Source organism: Hylobates moloch, unplaced genomic scaffold, assembly GCF_009828535.3.
Source record: "Hylobates moloch isolate HMO894 unplaced genomic scaffold, HMol_V3 SCAFFOLD_19, whole genome shotgun sequence".
Lineage (NCBI taxonomy): Eukaryota > Metazoa > Chordata > Mammalia > Primates > Hylobatidae > Hylobates > Hylobates moloch.
Window position 1 is genome coordinate 63,122,450 of NW_026652294.1, and position 16,867 is coordinate 63,139,316.

Genomic DNA, 16,867 nt, shown 5'->3' on the forward strand with positions numbered 1-16,867 from the left:
CTATATAATCTGGTTGATTTTGGACTTGAAGTTTGGAGTCTGTCATAATTTTGGTAGTCTTGTTTACCTGGGATGAGGAGAAACAAAACTATTGCTATTCTGATTAGAATTATGTATTCCTTTTTTGTTTTTGTTTTTTGAGATGGAGTCTCACTCTGTTGCCCAGATTGGAGTGCGGTGGTGCAATCTCAGCTCTCTGCAAGCTCTGCCTCTTGGGTTCATACCATTCTCCTGCCTCAGCCTCCCGAGTAGCTGAGACTATAGGCACCCGCCACCACTCCTGGCTAATTTGTTTTGTGTTTTTAGTAGAGATGGGGTTTCACCATGTTAGCCAGGATGGTCTCGATCTCTTGACCTTGTGATCTGCCCGCCTCGGCCTCCCAAAGTGCTGGGATTACAGGCGTGAGCCACCACGCCTGGCCTAGAATTATGTATTCCTACGAGTGGCTACAGTGGCAATATTTGGTTTAAAGTTGCTTAGCTAACTTTCACACAATGTCTTTAATAGCTTTATTGAGATGGAATTTAAATACAAAGAAGTTCACCTGCTTAAAGTGTATAAGTCAGTAGATTTTACTAGATTTACTATCATCTTTTGATGATCACTTTCCCCTCTCCAACCCTAAACAACCACTAGTCTACTGTCTGTATAGACTTACCAGTTCTGGACATTTTATTTGAATGGTGTCATACGGTATTTCATAATAAGTTTTCAAAAAAATGCAACTTTGGATCCAGAATTGGTTTGGCCTTCATCATAATTAGAGTTAGGTTCAAGTGTATTCTATATATAACAATAGAATTTTTAAGAAGTGATAAATTTCTGATTCCATGGGATACTCTAAAGAAACTCTTCAGTAAATTTAATAGAGGACAAAAGTATCTTTTAATGGAAAATGGTGCAGTGTATATTAGAGTAGGGTTTTTCAAAGTGTGTTGTCAGGTCTAGCACCATTAGCATCTTGTGGGAACTTTAGTTAAAATGTAAGTCTCTTGGCTGGGTGTGGTGGCTCACACCTGTAATCCCAACACTTTGGGAGGCCAAGGCAGAAGGATGACTTGAGTTCAGGAGTTGGAGACCAGCCTGCAACATGGTGAAACTGTGTTTCTACAAAAAATACAAAAATTAGCCGTTTGTGATGGCACACACGTGTGGTCCCAGCTACTCCACAGGCTGAGGTGGAACCATCACCTGAGCCGGGGAGGCAAAGGTTGCAGTGAGCCAAGATCTCACCACTGCAGACAAAAAAAAAAAAAAAAAAAAAAAAAGGCAAGTTCTTCGGCCTTACACTAGACCTACTGAATCAAGCTGTGAGTGTGGAGCCAAAGACCTGTTTTAATAAGCCTTCCAGATGATTCTGATTTACGTTGAAGTTTGGAAATACTGTAGTAATGTGAATGGACATTCCTTAGCTTTTTTCAGTTTTATAAGCTTAAAATTCTTTAATTCTGATTTTTGCCTGAAATGGAACAGATTTTTTTTTTTTTGAGACGGAGTCTAGCTCTGTTGCCCAGGCTGGAGTGCAGTGGCGCAATCTCCGTTCACTGCATGCTCTGCCTCCTGGGTTCACGCCATTCTCCTGCCCCAGCCTCCCGAGTAGCTGGGACTACAGGCGCCCGCCACCACGCCCGGCTAATTTTTTGTATTTTTAGTAGAGACGGTGTTTCACCGTGTTAGCCAGGATGGTCTCGATCTCCTGACCTTGTGATTTGCCCTCTTCAGCCTGCTAAAGTGCTGGAATGGAACAGATTTTATACTTCTATATATCCTTGTAGTCTTACAGAACACAGAGTCCATTCTTACGTTACTATTTTAAATGTAGAAGAGGTAAGATTATCCCTTCCCCTGCATTTAAAAGGATTTTCATATTATAAATGTATGTACACTTTAAACCAAAACTAAGTAACTAAACTGTTGTTTGGTTAATAGGTAATTAGGTAGTTAATGAAGACAATGAATTACTAATATTCAAGAATTTAGGATATATTCAAGGAATTCAAATGAATTTAACTTTAAAATTAAGCTAACGATACCAAATTTTCATTTCAAAATGCACTGGTTTTTGCCTTAGTGTTCTTATGAGTATACCATTTATCTTTGGAAAAGCAGTGCTGCCCCATATGTATGTTGGTCTGGTGGTGACTTCTTTTGTACTTAAGATTAATTTTTGGGCTAGGCGCGGTGGCTTACGCCTGTAATCCCAGCACTTTGGGAGGCTGAGGCAGGTGGATCACGAGGTCAGGAGTTCAAGACCACCCTGGCAAATATAGTGAAACCCTATCTCTACTGAAAATACAAAAATTAGCCGGGCATGGTAGTGCGCACCTGTAGTCCCAGCTACTCGGAAGGCTGAGGCAGGAGAATTGCTTGAACCCGGGAGGCAGAGGGTGTGGTGAGCCGAGATCGTGCCATTGCATTCCAGCCTGGGCGATGGAGTGAGACTCTGTCTCTAAAAAAACAAACAGAAAAATACTAATTTTTGGAAACTAGGTCTCTGATGATCATTTTTCCCCTCAAAATTTGGGAGCGTAGTTATTTGAAGTTTTTTTTTTTGGAGACAGAGTCTCATTCCATGGCCCAGGATGGAGCACAGTGGCGATCATAGTTGACTGCATCCTTGAACTCCTGGGCCCAAGTGATCCTCCCATCTCAACTTCCCAAGTAGCTGATACCACAGTAGCTGGCTAATTTTTGTATTTATTATTATTATTATTATTTAGAGATGGGGTCTTGCTACATGGCCCAGGCTGGTCTCCAACGCCTGATTTCAAGTGATCCTCCTTCCTTAGCCTCCCAAAGTGCTGAAATTACAGGCTGCTTGATTTTTTTTTTTTTTTGAGATGGAGTCTCCTCTGTCGCCCAGGCTGGAGTGCAGTGGCACAATCTCGGCTCATTGCAACCTCTGCCTCCGAGATACAAGCGATTCCTCTGCCTCAGCCTCCCAACTAGTCGGGATTACAGGCACCCGCCACCACAGCCAGCTAATTTTTGTGTTTTTAGTAGAGACGGGGTTTCACCATGTTGGCCAAGCTGGTCTCAAACTCCTGACCTCAAGTGATCCACCTGCCTTGGCCCCCCAAAATGCTGGGATTACAGGTATGAGCCACTGTGCCTGGCCTGTTTGAACTTTTTAGTTTGGATTTTGCGTAAATAGTTTAGTCTGCTAACCAGGGGTTAGGGAGATATGGGATAGGAAGAACATACAAGAAGAAAAGGGTATTTGGAAATTGTACTAATTCATAACTGGTTTATAGATTAAGATTTTTTAATTGTTAATTTAGAGCAGAATTCTTTTGTTGCGTTCTTTTCCTGGCCTACAAACATCTGATTTTATTTAGTACATTCATAGTAAATGCTCAGCAATCAAGTTTTGAATATTAGACAGTGAGCCCTGTGACCATGTACTAGATATTTTAAACCTAACATATTCAGACAGATTTTTAGTAAGTGGGAATGACATAGACTCAATTCTTGCTGAAGCCAAGTCTTGGTATTATCCTTGATTACATATTATAGTCTTTCTCCTTCCTTTCTACATCTAGTCAGTCAGCAAATCTTGTTCTTTGCCTTTCATATGCATTCGGATCTGTCCGCTCTTGGTCATCTTTGCATAATTCAAGTCCATGCGTAATTACTCCTGTAAATAATGTCCTAAGCTGGGCACACTGGGACATGCCTGTAGTCCCAGCTACTCAGGAGGCTGAGGCAGGAGGATCCCTTAAGCCCAGGAGTTCAAATCTGGCTTGTAACATAGTAAGACCCTGTCTTGGGGGGTAAAAAAATTAAAAATAGTGCCCTTACTCTATGTTGGTTTCAGTTTCCACTCTTCATATACAGTTGGCCTGCTGTATCTGTGGGTTCTGTATCCATAGAGTCAACCTGTCACAGATTGAAAATATTTGGGGGAAAAAGATGGTCATGTCTGTACTGAATATGTATAGATTTTTTTTCCTTGTCATTATTACCTTAATGCAATTTAACAACTGTATATCATTTACATTGTATTAGGTATTATAAGTGATCTAGAGATGATTTAAAGCAGTGGTGGAAGACAGTTTTTTCCAAGGGGGTTTGGGGGGATGGTTTTGGGATGAAAACTGTTCCACCTCAGATCAGGAGGCATTACTTAGATTCGTATAAGGAGCAGTCAGACTAGATCTCTTGCATGTGCAGTTCACAATAGGGTTTGTGCTTCTGTGAAGATCTAATGCTGCCACTGATCTGACAGGAGGCAGAGCTCATGTGGTAATGCCTACATCCTGCTGTGTAGCCTGGTTCCTAACAGGCCACGGACGGGTACTGGTCCTTGGCCCGGGGGCTCGGGACTCCTGATTTAAAGTATATGGGAGGGTGTGTGTTTTATATATATATGCTGTTTTATATAAGGGACTTAAACATCTGTGAATTTTGGTATCTGCAGGGGTCGAGGAAGGATAATCCACAGTCTTACGGATACAGAGGTACAACTGTCTAGTCAGAGAGATCTTTATATCCCAATCAGATCATGTCATTTCACTGAAAACCTTCAGTGACTCCCTATTTTAACATTAGCAATGAATCAAAACCAAAAACTACCTACAAATGCTATTTATAAAACCCTATACGAACTAGCCCGTGCTTACCTCTCCAGCCTCAGCCTCATTACATTTTTCACTGCTTTTTTCTGTTGTACAAATAAGCCTCATCTTGTCTCAGGTCTTTTGTTTTCCCTTTCCGGGGAAGGTTATGCCTTTGGATATTTGAAGTCATTTAAATCTTAGCTCACATCCTCCTCCTCGTGTTTATTTTCCCCATTGCAACAGTGACTGAATTTTTTTTTTCCTTTTTTTTTCACCCACACTCAAAGAGCTGGATCAGCAGAGACCTTGTCTATCTTGTCATCATTAACTTAAGTGCCTGGCACTTAGTAGCTGTTAAATAAATATTTGGTGATTGAAAGCTTTGTGCGCTAGATAAAGTCATTTGTTGATAATGCATTTGCTGTCCATTAGCCAATGTTTATGTAGAGCAACTAGATCAGAAGTTTGATTTTGAATCCTGACTGCCATTTACCTGCTATATAACCTTGGGCAGGTTACTTATATTTGTGTTTTTTCTTTCTCATTCGTAAAGTGGGCATATTATCATCTTGCCTCAGAATCTTGGGATGCAAATAAGACATGACATGAATAATGCTTAGAACAATGCTTGGCATGTATTAAACACTAAATAAATAGCAGCTATTATTTATTTAAAATGTTCAGCTTTGGCAAACTTTTATTTCATTTTGGGAACAAGACTTGTGGGGATTTACCCATTTTTCCAAGATTTCTACTAGTAGTATTTATTAAATTGAAATGCAGCTCAGTTTGAGTTTTGGTGACTAATTACCTTTGCTAATTCAGGGAATATTCCTACCTAGCTTTGTATCTTAGAAGTCTAGAAAATTTAAATAAAGATATTTTGCTGTTTTTTCCTCCTTACTCCTCTTAATTGTCTTAATGCAAAGAAGTTGGGTGCTCAGTTTTAGTAACTTTAAATATACATCACAGGCTGTTTTAAAACCCGTCTAATTTATAGTTTTAGGAGTGAAGGTCAATGCAAAGGTACTGATAGTGGTCACAAGAAGAAAAAAAGTAATGAATCTTAGGATTTTTTTCTTCTACACTAGTTCTTCTATACAAGTTTCATAGCTGCATGTATTGGTGTGGGACTTGTATGATTTCTCTTAAATTTTACACCAAATAATGAGATGGACTGTTTATTCATCTCTTTTTTTTTTTTTTTTTGGAGACAGAGTCTTGCTCTGTCGCCCAGGCTGGAGTGCAGTGGCAGTGGCGTGATCTCCGCTCAAAGCAAGGTCCGCCTCCTGGATTCACGCCATTCTCCTGCCTCAGCCTCCCAGGCAGCTGGGACTACAGGTGCCTGCCACCACACCTGGCTAACTTTTTGTGTTTTTAGTAGAGACCGGGTTTCACCGTGTTGGCCAGGATGCTCTTGATCTCCTGACGTCATGATCTGCCCGTCTCGGCCTCCAAAGTGCTGGGATTATAGGCGTGAGCCACCACGCCCAGCCCTATTGATCTCTTTTTACCAGCAGGTTCATGACAAATAGTGCATGCATATTCAATTGTCTGTTTAATCATTTTTCTATTATAGACTAATACATGCTATTATAAAATATAGAATATTTGTAATAAACTTTCGTATTTTGTGATTTAGTAATGTGGAAATGAAGCAGCAAGTTAGAGTCAATATGTTGTTAAAAATGGAATTTTTCTGTTTAGCAATATTACTTGGCAACACTTAAATGAGTTTTGAGCTTCATATATTTGGCTCTGATTTCCTGTTTTGTGTATGTGACTTTTTTTTTTTTTTTTTTTTTTAGACAGAGTCTCTCGCTCTGTCGTCCAGGCTGGAGTGCAGTGGCGTGATCTTGGCTCACTGCAACCTCTGCTTCCCGGGTTCAAGCGATTCTCCTGCCTCAGCCTCCTGAGTAGCTGGGATTACAGGGACACGCCCCCAAGCCCAGCTAATTTTTGTATTTTCAGTTGAGATGGGGTTTCACCATGTTGGCCAGGATGGTCTTGAACTCCTGGGCTCAAATGATCCTCCCATCTCAGCCTCCCAAAGTGTTGGGATTACAGACGTGAGCCACTGTGCCTGGCCTGTGACTTGTTTCTTTTAAGAGTTCTAGTTGTGTAACAACTGAATTTTTGTGTGTGTTCTTGTGGGTATACATATTATTCACTAAAAGTGAATTAAGAGAGATAACTGTTTGTCTTTGTTTATATACCGTTAGAAAAATTGGAATGCACATGTACACACTTAGGGCTTCAAAGTGTGTGCCATGTAAGAAACACATTGTAGGATTTGAGCTGCCTCAATATTATAAAACCAGTATTGAATTCAGTTAATGATTTCTTGTTTTCTTAGAATGTTTTACATCAGTCTTGACTCTTATAAGCTTTGACATTGGTATTTGAGGTCTGAGTTCGTACATATAGAGAAATAGCATGAATATTTTATTAGGAGATGTTTCAAAGACTGTATTACAATGGTTAAAGGAACGTCCAAAACTTCTTTAAGGAACACTGCAAGTTGAGACTCCGCTGTTTTAATAGGTAGGTGACCTTGCCTGAGTCAGTCTTCTTGAATTTCAGTTTTCTAATCTTTAAAATGAGGTTTTTGGTGATCCCTCAGTTTCCTTTCAGCTCTGGAATTTGGTGGGTAAGTTACCTTGAATGTGTATCTTCTGTTGTTAAAATTTTTAAAAACAATATAAAAGGAAACAAATCCTTTTTATTCCTGTTTTTTAGAAATAATCCCTAAACCTGGTAATATTTTGATGTATTTTTTTCAAACTTGTCTATGCATTTTTTAAAGGATCTTCCGTCGTATATAGTTATGCCCTGCTTTCGTGTGCATGTGTGTGTGTATTAAGCATTTGGTATGTTATTTTAAAGTGGAATGCCCTGAAGAATGAATCAGTCAGACCTACTGTTAACATTTTGATATATTTCAGACTGACTTTTACAATTTTTTGGTATTTGATATTATGTATAATTATATCCTGCATTTACTTAGCATATTAAGGATTTTTTTATATGTAATTTTATTTTATTTTATTTTATTTTTTGAGACGGAGTCTCGCTCTGTCACCCAAGCTGGAGTGCAGTGTTGCGATCTCCTCTCGCTGCAAGCTCCGCCTCCCGGGCTCATGGCATTCTCCTGCCTCAGCCTCCGGAGTAGCTGGGACTACAGGCGCCCGCGACGCCCGGAGAATTTTTTGTATTTTTAGTAGAGACGGGGTTTCACCGTGTTAGCCAGGATGGTCTCGATCTCCTGACTTCGCAATCTACCCGCCTCGGCCTTCCAAAGTGCTGGGATTACAGGCTTGAGCCACCGCGCTTGGCCTTTTATATGTAATTTTAAAGTGGAATGCCTTGAAGAATGAATCAAAACCACAGATGCATAAGGTTGTGCCCTTGGGAAGTAGTATAGTGATGTCCACTGAAAAACTAATCTGGTCCCTGTTCACTAAACCTGTAGGACTGCGTGCCCAAGGAATATATTTTTTTTCCATCTGCTGTCATTTTTGAGTCTCATTAAGAGTTCATCAGTCTTGAGCATATCTTACTCTTTGTTTTTTTGTTTTGTTCTGTGTTTTGAGACAGAGCCTCACTCTGCCACCCAGGCTGGAATGCAGTGGCACGATCTTGGTTGGTTCACTGCAATCTCTGCCTCCCAAATTCAGGTGATTCTCCTGCTTCAGCCTTCCTAGTGGCTGGGATTACAGGTGCATGCCACCACGGCTAGCTAATTTTTGTATTTTTAGTGGAGATGGGGTTTTGCCGTGTTGGCCAGGCTGGTCTCAAACTCCTGACCTCAGGTGATACTCCTGCCTTGGCCTCCCAAAGTGCTGGGGCTGGGGTTACGAATGTGAGCCACCATTCCCAGCTTGACCCGGTTATTCTTAGAATGTATTGTGAAGATAGGTGCAGAGATTGAGCAATATGTTTATTATAGCAGTGTGATTTTATAATATAAAATTTGATATGGAAAATGGCCCAACAATAGGTTTAGCTGTTCGGTGAAATACTGTGTAGGTGTTAAGTAATTGTTGACATAAAAAGATACTCATTTTAATTTGAAGAGATCTACTTTTGAGTAAGTTTGTATCATATACATTGAAATTGCATAGTTATATATGTATATATACAAATAAGTGGGCTGAAAACAGTAGATTTAGTTGGTGAAATTATGGATTAGTTTTCTTTGATAGGATATGTTATTGTCAAAAAATTTTAACAGTTTTATTAAAATATAATTCATTTCTCCAAAAAGAAACCATGTATCCATTAGCATTTACTTTCCATTTCTACCCAGTCTTCTTTCCCACCTTGGCCTAGGTGGCAACTAACCTACTTTCTTCCTATTCTGGGCACTTCATATAAATGGAATCAGCCAGGCATGGTGGCTCACACCTGTAATCCCAGCACTTTGGGAGGCCGAGGCAGGCGGATCACGAGGTCAGGAGACCAGCCTGGACAACACGGTGAAACCCCATCTCTACTAAAAATATAAAAAGTAGCCAGGCATGGTTGCACATGCCTGTAATTCCAGCTACTTGGGAGGCTAAGGCAGGAGAATTTCTTGAACTTGGGAAGCAGAGGTTGCAGTGAGCCAAGATAGCGCAATTGCACTCCAGCCTGAGTGACAGAGCGAGACTGTCTCAAAAAAAAAAAAAAATGGAATCATAGAACGTGTGGTCTTCAGTGGCTGGCTTTTCTCACTTAGGATGGTGTTTTTCAAGGTTCATCCGTGCTCTAGCCTGGATGTGATAGTACATTATTACTTTTTATTGTCAAATACTTCATTATATTGATTTACCATATTGTATTTATTCATCACTTGATAGACATTTGAGTTATTTTTACTTTTGGCTTTCATGAATAATGCTGTGAACATTTGTATCCAAGTTTTTTTGTGAACATAAGTTTTCATTTCTCTAGGAGAAAATTCCTGGGTCAGATGTAACTTCATGTTTAATGTTTTCAGAAAACTCAGACTTTCCAAATCAGCTGCACCGTTTAACATTCCCACCAGCAATTGTATGAGGGTTCCATTTTCTCCACATCCTTGCCAATACTTGTTATTATTTGTTATTTTTTGGCTGTCTGGGTGGGAGTGAGGGTAGTATCTTGTCATTTTTGATTTACATTTCCTGGATAACTTAATGATGTTGAATTATGTGAACTAAAAAAAATGTGTGCGAAGTTAAAAATCTTCTGTACTTAACATGAATTTACATTTGTAAAAGTCTTTTCAGTTGGACATAGATATTTAATTTTTGGTATATTAAGATACGTGAATTTATGTATGACATCAGTTGAACCATAGTGGTTAATAATGCAAGGTACAACTTGTAAATCTGAATCTGGGAGTAGGAGCAAGGGGTGAATTTTTTTAAAAAACCTACTTAGCAAAGTTAAGAATAAAAACCAATTGTAATGAAAAGGTACATGTAAAATGAGGTGGTGTGAATAAAACTAAATGTAAACATTACATTTTATGAATGAGTATAGTTCTGTTAAGACTTTCTAACTGTTTTAATAAACCACTTTGCTATGTCTTATTTTGTGAGACAAAGCTCAAACAAAACAAGACCAAGTAATGATACAATGTCACAAAGAAAGCAGGAATGGCAATACTGCTGTTAAAAGTGGAATTTAAACTCAAGGCTTGAAGAGAGGAGGGTATATGTAGGTAGTCCTTAGCTTTACATAGTTCCTATGGGCACAAATTTCAATTGACATGACTTAGCCAAATAACAGTCCACTAACACCATGGTTAAAATTTCTCCTACCCTGCCATATTAACTGTAATTGCATCAATTACAAAATTTGCTGCTAGTCTTTCAACCCACAAATTAAGATGTAAATTACAGGTGCATATAATGTCACTTTGAAAGTTTCTTGGTGATTGGTCACCATACATTAGTTTCTCAAAATCATGCACAGTGGGTTGTATAGTTGGCCTCTGTCTCCTAATGATGTCCCCATGTGACAGTTTACCAAAATAAACGAGGCAATTGGTCAACAAAGATGATAGTGCAGCAAAAATCACAATGCTAGATGGGAAATTTGAATTTAATATAAATGGAATAATAGAATAAATAGCTTACCTTGTGAATATAGATGGTTTGCAGTTGGAGAGACACTAATTGTCCAGCCAGAGAAACTTAGTGAAGGCAAGCTTATCAACATAAATGAAAAAGGTAGTTGTAATGGAAAATATGAAGATATCCTATTAATAGAAGTGATACCAACAAAAAACATTGAGGATATTTCACATCATTGAAAGCATGAAGGATAAAATATTGGAATGTGATCCAAACTTAGGAGTATGACAATTTGCCAAGGCATAGAAGATAGATTCATTCCATATCATAATTAATATCACTAGAAGAAGGCAAGCACTGTTCAAACTATTCTTGATAGATTTTTTTATACAAAGAAATGATACACTTTAATCTCAGTGTTCCTAATGTTTTAAGTTACAGCATACTAAGTTGGTATTGGTTGTACTATTTCATTTCCTTATGCGTTTACATAACCGTCAGTAATAGACTGCTTAATGTTCTGACAATTTTTAAAGGTCACAGAACAATCGTAACTTTTCCCATTGATTATTAAGATTGCCTTGCATGGTCATTTTTAAGAACTGCTTTTTTTGAGGTTAAGAAAAATGATTCGTGTAAAAAAATTTAGCTTTTATACAGTAACTTTGTGGTAGATCAGTCTTCAGTGGCTTTTAGACTTAGAGCCATACCTTTAAAAAAATATATACACATTTGAGGTTTTAAAACATTTTCCTGTAATTATTTTTGAGGTCTTCCTACTCCTGAAGTTCCTGGTGACCCCAATTTTGAGCCCTTTGGGGATTTTAAATTGTAAATGAGGGTGCTTAAGATTCAACTTCTTTAGTTGTCTTTTTAACTTCCAAATTTTATTTTTGTCTTTGGCTTTAAGAGTTAATACTTTTAAAATAATCTCTTTACTGTTGTTTTTCTGGTTTTTCAGGAGAGAAAATTTGTGTTGCATTGGGTTTGTTCTGACCAGAAATATGTTTTCATGGAGGTTTAACTCAAGTCATTTACTTGGAATTTGAAACCTGTTACATAAGAGGAATGTTGTACTGTTATAGCTAAATGTGTTAATTTTTCTAATTTGAGATTATAGACAGGAATTAATGATGTCTAGTAAAATCTTCGGTTTTTGATGGAATGAGATGATTTCAGTTTAACTCCAAAGTAAATTTGGTAAATTATTGGTTTGCCTTAATCCTAGCATAATAATATTACTTTGAAAATGGGATGTGCAGTTAAAATACATGGATACAATGAATGTTACAGAATTTAAATAATAAAGCTGACTTATATATACCCTGATTTTTTATACATATGTGTATATATAATTTTTTTTTTTTTTTTGAGACGCGGTTTCGCTCTTGCTGCCCAGGCTGGAGTGCAATGGTGTGATCTTGGCTCACCACAACCTCCGCCTCCTGGGTTCAAGCGATTCTCCTGCCTCAGCCTCCCAAGTAGCTGGGATTACAGGCGTGCGCCACCATGCCCGGCTAATTTTGTATTTTTAGTAGAGACAACGTTTCGCCACATTGGCCAGGCTGGTTTCAAACCCCTGACCTCAGGTGATCTGCCCGGCTAGGCCTCCCAAGTGCTGGGATTATAGGCATGAGCCACCACTCCCAGCCATGTTTAAATAGAACTCATAAGTCTTTTAATTGAAATTTTATTTTAGAGCCTTTTTAAAGTTCTAACTAGAATGTTAACTGTACTCATTAGTTGCCTAATTCTTAAAGAATTTTAGCAGATAAGGAATTTGTGATATATATCTAATGATAGTAATAATTTTAAAATTTAGTACATTTTAGAGGAAATAAGTATCAGTTCCATTTTCCTGTTGCTTTGGGGAGTGTATGTCTATCAGCTGTCGTAGTAAAATTATCAACATACTTATGTCTAGCTTTATAGAACTGATAGACTTGTATATGACTCACTGATGTAGGGAGGAGATGTACAGGGTCCGTCCTGGATAATGTATCTAAATATATATGTACAGGTGGTCCCTGACCTACTGATAGGGTTTGGCTCTGTGTCCCCACCCAAATTGCACCTTGATTTGTAATAATCCCCACATGTCAAGGGCAGGACCAGGTAGAGGTAATTGAATGATGGGGGCAATTTCCCAAATGCTGTTCTCCTGATAGTGAGTCTCATGAGATCTGATGGTTTCCTAAGTGTCTGGCATTTCCCCTGCTTGCACTCTTTCCCTCTGCTGCGTCCCTGTGAAGAGGTACGTTCTACCATAATTGTAAGTTTTCTGAGGCCTCCCCAGCCATGCGGAACTTTGAGTCAATTAAACCTCTTTTCTTTATGAACTGTCCAGTCTTGGGTATTTCCTCATAGCAGTGCGAGAACCGACTAATATAGTCAATTGGTACCAGAAAGTGGGGTGATGCTGTAAAGATACCTGAAAATGTAGAAGCGACTTTGGAACTGGGTAACAGAGGTTGGAACAGTTTGGAGGGCTCACAAGAAGACGGGAAAATGTGGGAAAGTTGAGAACTTCTAGAGACTTGTTGAATGGCTTTGACCCAAATGCTGATAATGATGTGGACAATGAACTCCAGGCTGAGGTGGTCTCAGATGGAGATGAGGAACGTGTTGGGAACTGGAGTAAAGATCACTCTTGGTCTGCTTTAGCAGGGAGACTGGTGGCTTTTTGCCCCTGCCATAGAGATCTGTGGAACTCTGAATTTGAGATGATTTAGGGTATCTGGCAGAAGAAATTTCTAAGCAGCAAGGCATTTAGGAAGTGACAGAGCATAAAAGGAAAATTTGCAGCCCGATGATTCAGTAGAAAAGAAAAACCCATTTTCTAGGGAAAAATTGAAGCTGGTTGCCAAACGCTAATCACCAAGACAATGGGGAAAATGCCTCCAAGGCATACCAGAGACCTTCCTAGCAGCCCCTCTCATCATAGGACCAGAGGCCTAGGAGGGAAAAATGGTTTCCTGTGCTGGGTCCAGGACCTCCCCTGCTGCGTACAGCCTTGGGACTTGGTGCCCTGTGTCCCAGCTGCTCCAGTCTTGGCTAAAAGGGACCAAGGTATAGCTGAGGCTGTTGTCTCAGAGGGTGCAAGCCCCAAACCTTGGCAGCTTCCGCATGGTTTTGGGTCTGCGGATGTGCGGAAGACAAGAATTGAGGTTTGGGAAACTCTGCCTAGATTTCAGAAGACGTGGAAATGCCTGGATGTCCAGGTAGAAGTCTGCTGCAGGGATGAAGACTTCATGGAGAACCTGTGCTAGGACTGTGTGGGAGGGAAATGTGGGGTTGGATCCCCGACACCGAGTCCCCACTGGGGCACTGGCTGTGAGAAGGCCACCATCCTCCAGACCCCAGAATAGTAGATCCACCGACAGCTTGCACTATGCACCTGGAAAAGCTGCAGACATTCAACACCGGCCCAAGGTGGGGTGTGTACCATACAAAACCATAGGGGCAGAGCTTTTTAAGGCTGTGGGAGCCCACCTCTTGCATTTGCATGATCTGAATGTGAGAGATGGAGTCAAAGGAGATCATTTTGGAACTTGACTGCCCCTATTAGATTTCCGACTTGGATGGGGCCTGTAGCCCCTTTGTTTTAGCCAGTTTCTCCCATTTGGGATAGGTGTATTTAGCGAATGCCTGTCCCCCCATTGTATCTAGGAAGTAACTTGCTTTTGATTTTACAGGCTCCTAGGTGGAAGAGACTTGCCTTGTCTCAGATGAGACTTTAGACTTGTACTTTTGGGTTAATGCTGGAATGAGTTAAGACTTTGGGGGATGGGGACTGTTGGATGGGCATGGTTGTGTTTTGAAATGTGAGGACATGAGATTTGAGAGAGGGGACGGGCAGAATGATAGGGTTTGGCTCTGTGTCCCCTGGCAAATCTCACCTTGAATTCTAATAATCCCCATGTGTTAAGGGCGGAACCAGGTGGAGGTAATTGAATGATGGAGGTGGTTTCCCCCATGCTGTTCTTGTGATAGTGAGTTTCATGAGATCTGATGGTTTCATAAGCGTCTGGCATTTTCCCTGCTTGCACGCATTCTCTCCTGTGGCCCTGTGAAGAGGTGCCTTCTGCCATGATTGTAAGTTTCTTGGGGCCTCCCCAGCCGTGTGGAACTGTGAGTCAATTAAACTTCTTTTCTTTATAAATTACCCAGTCTCTGGTATTTCTTCATAGCAGTGTGAGAATGGACTAACACACCTACACTGGTTCAACTTAGATTTTTTGACTTTAGAGTGGGTTTTTCATGGTATTTAAATGGATTTCCGACTTTAGATATTTTAGATTTACAGTGGGCTTATTGGGACATAAGAACTGTCTGTGTATATATGTACACACACATGCAAACAGTTGATTCCATATTTTGGATTATTATTTGTGGATTCCATATTTGTGAATGTACCTACTCACCAAAATTTATTTGTAAGCCCAGATCAGTAGTACTTGTTGTACAGGTCATTCACAAACATGCACTGAGTAGCGGAAACATTTGAGTCTCCTGATACAACACATTCTTAGCTGAGGTTGTGCAAGGGAATGCTTGCCTTCTTTTTTCAGCACTCATACTGTAAGCAAGTATCTTTTTTGCAGTCTATTGCCATGCATTTTTGTGCTTTTGTTGATCATTTTGCTATTTAAACTAGCCCCCAAGCATAATGCTAAAGTGCTCTTTAGTGTTGCTAAGTGCGAGAAGGTTATAATGTGCTTTACAGAGAAAGCGCGTGTTACATACGCTGTTGGCTATTTCAGTGTTAATGAGTTAGCAGTCTGTATTAAATAAGGTGTCTTTAAACAGAGACGCACATAAAATGAATTTATGTATTGATTGGTTCATGAAAACCTTGTGATTACAGGAACCTAACCCCGTATTTCCCCTAGGAGCAACGGTTGAGTATTTGCTAATTCAGTTTTCACAGTGACTTTATAGAACATTACTACCACAGATAGCAAGAATTGATATGAATGGGTTATAACATGTCTGATTCCCTCATTGAGTGAAATAAAATTCTTAACATACTCATTGATTATTTTAAAAACACGATAGTTTTGTGAGTTTTATAATATATGAAGTTATTTTGAAGTGAAACTATATTTGGGGTGCAGTTAAATGTATTGATTAATGCTAATGTGTCAAAGTTTGTAGTTTAAAAAAACCCAAATTTATTGAATTAACCTTTTTTTTTTTTTTTTTTTTTTTTTGAGACAGATTCTCACTCTGTCGCCCAGGCTGGAGTGCAGTGGCGCGATCTCAGCTCACTGCAACCTCTGCCTCCCGGGTTCAAGCGATTCTCCTGCCTCAGCCTCCCAAGTAGCTGGGACTACAGGCACACGCCACCACACCCGGCTAATTTTTGTATTTTTAGTAGAGACGGGGTTTCACCATGTTGGCCAGGCTGGTCCCAAACTCCTGACCTCAGGTGATCCACCCGCCTCAGCTTCCCAAAGTGGTGGGATTATAGGCGTAAGGCACCGCGCTTGGCGATGTAACCATTTTTAAGTGTATAGTTCAGCAGTGTTAAGTACATGCACATTGTGCAGCATCTGTGGTTTTACTTAACAGGATTATAGATTTAAATAGTAGCTTGTTACTGAATTTAATAAAAGTATTTGGATTAATTGCCCTTTAACTTATATAAGATTTGTAATGCAGTTTAGGTTATGTATTTTTGATAATTGCATAATAGGGTGTCTTATTTAATAAATTATATATTTGAGCTTGCTTTGCACTCACATCCTCCTCACTTCTTTTTTAGTGCTTTTTTAGGACCAAAGGATATATTTCCTTACTCAGAAAATAAGGAAAAGTATGGCAAACCAAATAAAAGAAAAGGTTTTAATGAAGGTTTATGGGAGATAGATAACAATCCAAAAGTGAAATTTTCAAGTCAACAGGTAAGTCATATAACATAAAATTTGGTATTACTTATTTAATCCTGGGGAATAATCACTATCCTAGCTGTAGGAAAATAAATACTAAAAGCCTTGGGAATTTCATACTAGCTTGTTGTGTTCTTATTTGTGAGGTTGAACCTTAGACATTTTATATCAAAACGAATTGACGAAATCATTATTTTGTGTAGTTAAACAGATCTCAAGAAACTGGGAACTATTCAGTTATTTAACTCCTGATAGAAGGTTTAATACATCATTGAATTTAAAGCTGTATGTACTGTTCTAAATTTAGGTTTTGCAACTTACATGGTGTGTGCCTAAGCTTTCTTATTCTCTTTAACTAATTAATTAAAAAAA

The 16,867-nt window shown here is 39.3% G+C and overlaps 1 protein-coding gene across 6 annotated transcripts in view; it reads left to right on the forward strand.

Annotated features, from left to right (window-relative positions):
• PSIP1 (PC4 and SRSF1 interacting protein 1) overlaps positions 1-16,867 on the forward strand; it is a 48,128-nt gene that overhangs the window by 4,999 nt on the left and 26,262 nt on the right. For all 6 annotated transcript variants that reach the window (XM_032139707.2, XM_032139706.2, XM_058431723.1 and 3 more), the window contains exon 4: positions 16,372-16,510. In XM_032139707.2, coding sequence (XP_031995598.1) covers positions 16,372-16,510 — 139 coding nt within the window. The remainder of the gene's footprint in view (positions 1-16,371; positions 16,511-16,867) is intronic.